Here is a 10,482-nt window from a genome sequence, read left to right as displayed (position 1 = left end):
AACGTAACCTACACTGAGAAAAAAGAGGCTGCGATTAACTTTTTTTCGTCATAACTTTAACACTTTTTGGGTGTAAAAATATATAAACATTTTTTAATGTTAATTTTACACCTTTTAAGGGTAAAATTAACATGAAAAAGGGTAAATTTAACCCATAATACACATAAAAAGGGTAATATTTACACCGTTTTCAGATCAACACTGCCAGAGTAAAATTAACATTTCCGGAATGTTATTTTAACTTTTTTCGGATTTTTCTCTGTGTAAATTCGTCAGATGTGGATTTTTTTTTTCAAAATTTCTTCATACTGAAATTTTTCTCGGCAATTTTGGGAGATTTATGTAAAAATACCCTACTTTCCTGCACCTTATCAAATTGTCTATTCATCTGGCGGAGGAATCCGTCGGTGAGTGATAACCCAGCGGCCAGAGAGATAACCCTCAGATGCCCAGAACCAGAGCCAATGTAAATTTAATTGCCCTGAGCAGTATTCAGTTCTGTTCTGAAAGATGAAGGAGACGGTACTTCTAGCTTACTCTGGTGGCCTCGACACGAGCTGCATCCTGCTGTGGCTCCTGGAGAAGGGTTACGAAGTCGTGTGCCTAATAGCCGATGTTGGCCAGGAAGAGGACTTTGAAGCAGCCCGGAAAAAAGCCCTGAAAATTGGCGCCAAAGAAGTCGTTGTAGCCAATGTTAAGAAAGACTTTGTCGTGAACTACATCTTCCCAGCCGTGGGAATGGGACTTTTGTATGAGAGACGCTACCTCCTGGGAACATCCCTGGCTCGTCCCTGTATCTCAGCTGCACTCGTACAGTGCGCCAAGGAGCGTGGGATCAAGCTAATCTCTCACGGAGCAACGGGAAAAGGCAACGATCAGGTTCGCTTTGAACTCTCCAGCTATGCCCTCTACCCTGAGATCAAAGTGATCGCTCCCTGGCGCATTGATGAGTTCTGCGAGAGATTCCAGGGCAGAGATGATCTCCTCAAGTACGCTCAGGTCAATGGAATTGAGGTAGAAGCCACACCAAAAGCTCCCTGGTCCATGGATGCCAATTTCATGCACATTTCCTACGAATCAGGAGTCCTCGAGGATCCAGCTCATGTGGCTCCCGAGAGCCTCTACAAAATGACACGGGGACCAAAAGCCTGGCCTGAAAAACCTACAATTCTCGAGGTGGAGTTCGTTAAGGGACTTCCCGTTGCAGTGATTGTTGATAAGAAAAAAACTGTGGATCCTGTTGGAATCCTTGAGCTCCTGAATCGAATTGGAGGGGAAAATGGCATTGGACGGATCGATATCGTGGAGAACAGATTTGTCGGGCTCAAGGTAAGACTTCTCAATAATCGAATTTTGAAAACTCAAGACTTCAGAAATTACACGAATTTTCATTTTAAAATTTAATTAGCGATTTATTATCAGTTGAAACAGATTTAATGGCCTCCATACATTGGAGAAATTTATGTCCATATTGAAGAGTTCTAAGCTGAGATTCATTACAATCTCAGCTTTTGTGGTCACAGGTGAAATTCGACCTCGTCAGATCGGGCCAAAATTTGGATTTACGCGTTTTGACACTCACAGATCACGAATATAAGCGCTAAAAATCGATTTTCGTGGACGCCCCGTCCGGAGTACAAACGTTTCTGGAGCGAGAACGGAAAGAGATATCGACAAGCGGTTTTCAGCAAAGCTTAAATATCGATTTTGAAACACCCCCAAATTTTGTTTTTTTCAATAATTCAGCCCCTATTACATCGATCTATCTGAAATTTTAGTATGTTATACCTGAACCTAAGACCTTTCGATTAAAAAAGAGACTGAAGTCCCGCGACCCCCCTGACCCGAGCTGTAAAGGGTCAAAAATTCAATTTTCAAATGGTCATCTCCGCTTCTAATTATCGGAATTTCAAAATTTTTTATGTTTTTTAAAAGCTCTCGTGGAGTACTAGAACCCCACTGACAACACAACTTCATCCGATTTAATCGAAGGTCCGAGTAATCGAGAAACCGATTTTCGATTAATCGATCTCGAATATTTCAAAAACTAGACGATGCTTTTTCTTTAAATTTTAGTACGTTGTAACCGAGATCGAGACCTTTCCAACGGTGGGTCGCACTCCTCCCTCAATGTACCCTGACCCGAGCTATAATCGGAAATGTCCTGACATGACTGCATATTCTGTGTTTATGAAGGGATTTCGATGACATTTTAGCATAATATTGTATCTGAGAGCAAGATCTTTCTAATGATAGGCTCCTCCGACCCTACATCAACCCACTGTACCCAAGGGGGAGATATTAGGTGAAAATGTGTACACCACTTCCAGGCACTTCCACGATTTGTATGGAAGAGGCCTTCGTACTTCCAAAACTTCGCAATACTCTCGAAAACGTGGCAATACTTACAGCACTTCTTGCACTTTTATACACTTCTCATACTTAGAAATCAGTAATTTATTTAATCTGATGAACAATCTAATTAGGAAAACTTTTAAAAAATCTCAAGAAATTAATTTTTTTCACATATTTTTAAAGATTTTCTTATTATTTTGATTTTCTAGCGCCAGATGAAGGGGTATCAACATATTTTGAAATTTCCTAAGAGACTAGTGAAGCTACTTTTAGAAAATAGAGTCTCTAAAAAACGTCATGTCGTTTGTAATTGAAACTGTACTGAAAAATCTGCAAGATTCTAAAAGTACGAGTGCAACAACTAATTTAGCACTTCACACGTATCTTCACTTTTTATTAAGCTTGATTCTCACTCTGGTGTCAAAATTCTTTAAAATTAAAAGGAACGGTTTTTGATGAGTTTCTAATCATTTTTTGCAACAAGCTAGGCTATTTTAGGTGAGATTCTTAACAAAATCTCACCTACTATAATCCTAACAAAATTTCATGTCGTCCGATCGACCTCAAATTTGGCCAAAATGTGTTTCGCCACTTCCTGATTCCGAATATATATGTGGCTAAGTTACGTTCCCGGCCGGCCGGCCGGCCGGCCGCTCTTTGGAGCTTAATAGCTCCTAAACTAAAAAAGATATCGACTTGCGGTTTTCGGCAAAGGTTATATATCGGGTGAAAATTGCAACTTGGTGCATAGACCCCCCACCCCCCACCCCTCCTTCCGCCATTTTGAAGACCCCCCTTTTTTTGTTTTCTAAATAGCTCCGCCCCTATGGCAACGATCGGGCTCAAATTTTAGAATGTTATAGCTGGGCCTTAGGGCTTTCCATCAATACCAAACTTAAGGTCCCCCGACCCCCCTGACCCGAGCTATAAGGGTCCAAAAAAAAATTCTTAAAATGGCCATAACTCCGGTTCTAATTGTCAGAATTTAAAAAGTGAGGGCTTTTTGGAAAGCTCTCGTGAAATGCCACTTCCCCTTCTAACATCGCAAGTTCATAAAACCACCGCTAGGGGCGCTTTTTTTAAAAAGAAAATTTTTAAATCTTAAAAGTTAAATAAATCAAAAATTCCATTGTGCATCGGGCTGAAAATTTAGTATGTTGTAGCCGTTGATTATACCTATCAAACAAAAAAAACCTTAAGTCGATCCATAACCCCTGACCCGAGCTATAAGGGGTCAAAGTTCGAACATTGACTGGCCTCTATCTCCGGTTCTAATTAACATAGCGACCTAAATTTTACCTTTTTGGTTTCGTCTCGATGAGCACTTTCAGATGGAAGTTCAAAAAGTCACCACAGGTGGCGCTGTGATAGCGTCAAAATTCATCGAAATTCAAAGTCACTTTTCTCAAAAACGGCATTGTGCAAGTTAATGAAATTTTAGTATGTTGTAGTCCAGTCTAGGACGTTTCCAAAATGGTGCGTATGCGCGCTGTGGTTAAAACAGAACCGGAGATATGAGGGGTCAAAGTTCACAAAATTCAAAAAATCATATCTCCGGTTCTATGTGACCGATTTTGATGAATGAGGGCTTAAACGAAAGATCTCACCAAATGCTACAACTTTCTAGAATATTTGAACTTTGTGGGACCAACACCAGGGGCGCCACAGTCGAAAAACCAATTTCAATATCACATAACCTCAATTATCTCAACTGTCGCTAAACCAATTTTGATGATTACTTCGACACAATTGTAGAACACATTTGTCTCTACATTTCGTCCATACATCATTTTCCGCTCAGACTACGCTATCACTCCGATTTTGCCGTTTAAATGTGAAAAAATTGATTTTTCCCATAATAACGCTTTGAAATCACTCAGATGTCAATTTGACTGCCTCTACTCCACCAAGACACTTAAAATAGGGTTTTAAATGGAAAGTCCCACAAAATACAACAATTCTTTGAAATAGTTGAAGTTCAACAAATGACTACTTGGGGAACTCTGGATGAAAAAACGAGTTAAGAAACAAAAAACCTCGATTATCTTGGCTTCTGAGTAATCGATGAGATCATGTTCTATGGGAAAATTATAGAGAACATTCTGGTCTACATTTCATCCATATATCACTTTTCTATCAGTTCATCCAAATCCTTGATATTTTGGTTTAAATACAAAATTTGTATAATTTCACGATTTTGATTCAAGATAACTGAATGGCGTCTCCCAACTTCAGCTCTAAATCGAATTTGCATGCACTCCGAGTTAGCTCACGTTAAGAATCTCACCTACATAAGCCGGTTAGGATTATCTGTCCTTTTTTTGATCTTTTTCGCTATTGTTATATTAGTGTAACCACGGATTGGAATGTTAAAAGACATGCTCCATATTTAGCTGAAAGTATGAGCCCCAAAACACTATTTGGTAGTTTTTCATATTCCAGTTGATACATTAGTGATCCATTTAACTATTTCCGTGTATTTACACTTTTGTTATTTACGGAAATTACTAATATATCGGTTTAAAATTTAATACAAGGATGCAGTGTGTTCCACGGATCGGAAGGGAGTGAGGCACGGATCGACAGACATTTTTGATGAGGATTCTTCTGCTTTTTTGTCATCCAAATCACTCCATAAGGCTCCAGTGAAGCTTTTTCGTCACCCTTACATTGTGTACTGTATATTCACATGAAAAACTTCTAGTTCTTTCACAACAAATATCCAATAATGGCCGTGAAACACAAGTGTGCCGATCCGAGGAACAAGTGAAAGAAAACATACTTGTTCACAAAAAATAATATATTTTCCATTTTTATTGTCGACATAAATAAAAAGGTGTACTGATAGTAAAATTAGAATCACTAAATATTAATTTTTTAATTAACACAGTTTTAAAAATTTCAACAAACCTTTTCAGTTTGCCACCCGAATTAAAAATCTTAATTAAAAGTAGCGTAGTCTGAAAAATACGTAATTAGACAAAAAAAACTTATATTTGAGCACTCCCACTTCCAAAGACACTTCCAAGCACTTCATTTTCACCTGTACACCACTTCCGACCCTAATATCTCCCCCTTGGCTCTACCTCGACCCTTACTATATCCAAATGGACCGGGCTCTATCTCTAATGCTTATTAACCGATTTCAATGAACTTTTTTTTCTTTTGTTGGTCTTCCCCACTCGGAATATTTAAAATAGAAAATGACCAGTAATAAGCCCAGCTAAGCTTATGGTAGCTGAGATTCTTTACAGGCGACCTCGGAATGCGTGCAACTCGAAATGCTTGAAAATTCCAAATTTTTTATTTGGGGAGGCATTTTAAATTCTAAAAGAGTCCGTGTTCGTGCATTAAGAATTGATCTGGCTCTACCTATCCCATTTCCGAAAAAAATGGTTCAAACGCTCTTATCCTTATCTGGGACCAGTTTATATAACTCAATTTCTGAACATCTTGGAAGTCAAACCATTCCATATAACACTTTTCTAAGAGTCAGTATTCTGTTATGGTCTTAGTACAGAGATACTACGAACAGATAATGAGTCGATCTCGTACTTTTCTGGTACTCTACTTGGTTTTATTGGCCCTGTCGGGGTTCTCGGCCCTGAGTGGACTTTGAGCTTGCCACGTCATGATCTTTTGGTGGTGGTGATTTTGCTGGAACGTTTCGCTGGCGATATCTAATTTATGGGATCTCTCCCGGGCCTTCTGCCGTCTCTCTGCTCACCCATTACATTGTTTGTTTGTGTACCTGTCTCGTGTAGCTGCTCGATTCCTTTTTTTTTTTTAAATATTTTGCCTAAAATTAAGCTAATTCAAAACCTGCTCCAAATGGAAATTTTTCACTACTCCAAATGGAAAAGTCATTGTTTTCATGATAAATACAGTACTAAATTATTATATTTATATATTTTCTATAACTCAGTCTCATTATTTAGTTAATTTTTCACCAAATAAAGCGAAAATTCCTTCATATTCACAAATTTTATTTTGTTAATTTCTCAGAAAAATTAAAAGTGTACCTTTTCACCATCGAATTTTTAATCGATCGACCATGTTTTCCAATGAAAAACACAATAAAGTGACTCTTGTTTATTCGTTTTGTTTAAAATTTATGTCATATTTCTGGTTAATTTTAGTTAAATTAAGTGCTAATCTTTATTGTTAACGGTACGTGAAGCTTTCAAATGAAATAATTACCTATTTCATGAACAAAAAGGGTTTTTCTGAAGTGTCTGCAAATTCTTCAATAGGAAACCCCGGAAATATGATTTTTTTGGAGAGATTTTCTTATTGTTTTAGATGGGAAAGGAGAAAAGACAAGAAATAAGAACAAATTCTGCACTCAGGAACAATTCAACAAGGTTTTGAAAGCCTTTCGGCGCGGTTTCACTTGTTTGTCTCCAATTAGAAACTAGGTTTGTCTCCAATTAGAAACTCCCTTGTCTCCATTTGCATTAATTTGTTTCCAATAGAAGTATTTTACACTCGCGTATTTTTCTTGTATTTAAAAAGTTTTCAAATTATATCTAAAGAATTTTCACTAAACAGTAACATTCTAGAAGAGTCAAGGAGCAAATTTATGTAATTCTCTAAAGAAAAAATATGAACTTAATGTGTTGAATCTTCTGTCAAAGTTAAAGCATCTGGAAATGGTTTTGAAATAGGACATTTGCCTTACACCCTTGTAAACTTTCCTTAATCTTTTGATTTTTTTTGAGTCCAAAAATTAATTAAAACTTTCCTTTCCAGTCGCGAGGAGTTTATGAGACGCCTGGGGTGAAAATCCTCTTCGAAGCTCACCTGGATCTGGAGCTAGTGTGCCTAGATCGTGAAGTTTTCCGGCTCAAATCCTACCTTTCTGATCGTATGGCTGATTTCGTCTACAATGGCTTTTGGTTCTCTCCCGAGGGCATTTTTGCTCGTCACTGCCTCGAACAGTCCCAGGAGAATGTCTCCGGAACAGTGACAATGGAAATCTTCAAAGGAGTAGCACGTCCAATTGCTCGCAGAGCTGTAAAAGGACTCTACAACGAAGAATTGGTCTCAATGAATGTCCACGGAGGCTACACTCCAGCCTCTGCTGGTGGCTTCATTGAGATTAACTCCATTCGCCTCAAGGAATTCAGCAATACCTTTGGGACATTCAAATAAAGAAGCCACCGCAATTGCTTCATCTCTTTATTTTTTTTTTCTTCTCAAACTTTCTCGCGAATTTTTCTTCCTTTACTTTTTTTTTAAATATTATAATTACAATAATTGTCATCTAATGTCTTTTGCTAAAATTGTAATAAATGGAACGTTTTTTTTCTTTTTCTTTAATATAGTTGTTGTTTTATTTTCCCTTTTTTTTGCAACACTGGCTTTTTTTTTAATTATTCATTTTGAAAAGTAAAACTCTTAAGCATTTTCAATGTTCCTATCACAAGATTTCCCCCGCAAAAATTTCTTTTTTTTCCTCCGAGTCTTGTGATCTAAAAAGTTCAAACGATATTCCAAAAATTTTCGGAAAATCGGGAAAAAAATCCTCATTGATCATTTGTTTTTTTATTTGCTTGAAAACTATTTTTCTTTTTAAATATTGTGTGTGAAAAGCGAAGAAAATCTTAATAATAATAGTAATGGTTTTTCATCTTCTCTATAGCAAACTCGATTTTCTTTTTAATTTCATTTTTCAAAATGTAATCATTTCTTTGTTTTTTTTCATTTTTATTTTTGGTTAACATCACAATAGCAGATTAATAACACTAATAAAATGTTTCTCTTATTTCTTGTATATATAATTGTAAGTATTTAATATTATATAGTTTTTTTTTAAATACTAAGAAGACAACTTACGACACTTAGTTTATATATTTTTTTCTTTTTTTTTTATTATTTTAAACGTTTTTTTTTGTGGAGTATTCCTGATATTTTTTTTTTGATGATTTATGTTTCTTTTTAATTTTTATTTTTTTTTCCACTAATTCTCAGAATTACTCCAGATTTTTTTCTAATTGTTTGGTGCTTTATTATTTTTTTTTTTGAATATGTTTTAAAGTTTTTTTTTTATTTCAATGCTAACGCTTCGCAAAAAACGCCTGAAGAATATGTTTAAAATTGAATAAACTGCACAAGACGTACAGGAAAGCACGAAACTCGACAGTGAGTACAATCCCAAAGAAGAATGGTGGGTAGTTTTGACTAACTTTCATAGTAGTTTTGACAATTTTTATTTTATTTTATCTTTTGTCAACTTGGTAAATTGCACTTAAGTCTACAATTGAAGTAGTAGTTCATTTGAATAAATATTACTGGGTTTAATAAGAATATTTAATCGAGGAGTCTCAATAACTCTACAGCGGAAAAAGTCCTTTGCAAAATTTGAGGTTATATTGAACACAACCTAAGAAGTACCAAAACTATGCACGAAATTTTAGAATTTTTTTTAAACAATTTAATAACTAAACAAGGCTTTTGGACTCAACTCCTTTATTGAGTCGTGAACAAATTAGTAAATTGAGGTTATGATGAACATAACCTAAGAAGTTTCAAAGCTTTTTGCGTGGAAGAAACTCTGCATGGAATTTTATAATCATTTAATCAATTTAATAAGCAAACAAGGCTTTTGGACTTAACTCTTTTAGTGAATCGTGAATAAATTAGCAATTTGAGGTTATGATTAACATAACCTATAAAAACAATTTCAATTTTTTAAGGGAAACTTCAAACAAACTTTTTAAATTTTTCGTGTAGAATAATTATTTTGAATTATTTGTAAAACTTCAGACACAATATATAATATTATTTAAGGTTATGTACAATTTTTAATCTGCAATATTGAACATAACCTAAGTAAGAACAGATCCTTTTGCGTGGCAAAAACTCTGCTTAGAATTTCGTAAATATTTAATCAATTTAAAAAATAAACAAAGCTAATTGAATTCACTTTTTAATTGAAGCATTAATTAATTTATTAGTGTGAGGTTATGATGAACATAACCTAAAAAAAAGTTATTTAAATTTTTAAGTGCACAAACTTCAAAATTCACCGAGTAGAATAATTATTTCCAAGTATTTGATAAACTTCAGAGACGATTTGTAATATTATTTGAGGTTATGTTCATTTTTTAGTTTACCAATTTTAACATAACCTAAGAAAAACAAAGTATTTTGTATTGCAAAAGCTTTGCTTTAAGTTTCATAATTATTTCACCAATTTAGAAAATAAACAAAGCTTCTTAACTTAACTCTTATATTGAGTTTTGAATAAATTAGTAATGTGAGGTTATGATGAACACAACCTACAAAAAAAAAATTCAGCTTCCGAGGGCACAAACTTCGAAATTCATTCTGTAGAATAATTCTTTTAATGAATTTGACAAAGTGTTAAGACCTACAGATCGATTTATAATCAATTTTGAGGTTATGTTAATTTTTTAGCTTACCAAATTAAACCTAATAAAAAAAAAAAGATTTTTGTCTTGCAAAAATTTTGCTTTGAATTTTATAATTGTTTTACCAATTTAGAAAATAAACAAATCTTTAGATTTTACCTTCTTATAGTGCCATGAATTAATTAGCAATGTGAGGTTATAAAGAACATAAACTCAAAGAAGTTATTTAAACTTTCAAGGAAACAAACTTCAAAATTCACCGAGTAAAATTGATTTTGAAATATTTATCAAAATTGAGAAACATAAGAACTTGAAAGACGTTTTAAAATGTTATTTAAGGTTATGATCACTTTTCTATTTTAAATATTGAACTTAGGTTACGTTAGGCTACCTCCGTTGCGAAAATTTTGCTTTGAATTTTGTAATTGTTTGACAAATGTAGGAAATAAACCAAGCTTTGCACTTAACCTTCTTATTGTGCCATGCGTGCCATAAATTAATTATTATCAATGTGAGGTTATGACGAACATAACCTCAAAAATGTTATTCAAACTTTCAAGGAAATAAACTTCAAAATTCACAGAGTAAAATAATGATTTTCAAATATTTGTCAAACTTGAAAGACATAAGATCTTGAAAGACGATTTAAAATGCTATTTAAGGTTATGTTCATTTTTTTTTATTTTAAATATTGAACGTAACCTAAAAAAGGCTTCTTTCGTTGCAAAAGAATTGCTTTGAATTTTATAAT

At 34.5% G+C, this 10,482-nt stretch overlaps 1 protein-coding gene across 1 annotated transcript; it reads left to right on the top strand.

The window, feature by feature from the left end:
• Positions 1-382: 382 nt before the first annotated feature.
• On the top strand, positions 383-7,677 carry LOC129803667 (argininosuccinate synthase). Its single transcript, XM_055850389.1, has 2 exons — positions 383-1,329; positions 7,108-7,677. The coding sequence occupies exons 1-2, from the start codon at positions 511-513 to the stop codon at positions 7,507-7,509; spliced, it is 1,221 nt and encodes a 406-aa protein (XP_055706364.1). The 5' UTR covers positions 383-510; the 3' UTR covers positions 7,510-7,677.
• The last annotated feature ends 2,805 nt before the right edge of the window (positions 7,678-10,482 follow it).

The sequence above is a fragment of the Phlebotomus papatasi genome, chromosome 2 (genome assembly GCF_024763615.1).
Source record: "Phlebotomus papatasi isolate M1 chromosome 2, Ppap_2.1, whole genome shotgun sequence".
NCBI classification, from domain to species: Eukaryota; Metazoa; Arthropoda; class Insecta; order Diptera; family Psychodidae; genus Phlebotomus; species Phlebotomus papatasi.
This window is presented reverse-complemented; position numbering and strand designations above follow the sequence as displayed.

Bases quoted from the DNA above. Each gene is read 5' to 3' on its own strand.
- LOC129803667 (XM_055850389.1), top strand. From the start codon at position 511: ATGAAGGAGACGGTACTTCTAGCTTACTCTGGTGGCCTCGACACGAGC. The intron at 1,330-7,107 runs GTAAGACTTCTC...TTTCCTTTCCAG, and splicing joins ACAGATTTGTCGGGCTCAAG to TCGCGAGGAGTTTATGAGAC.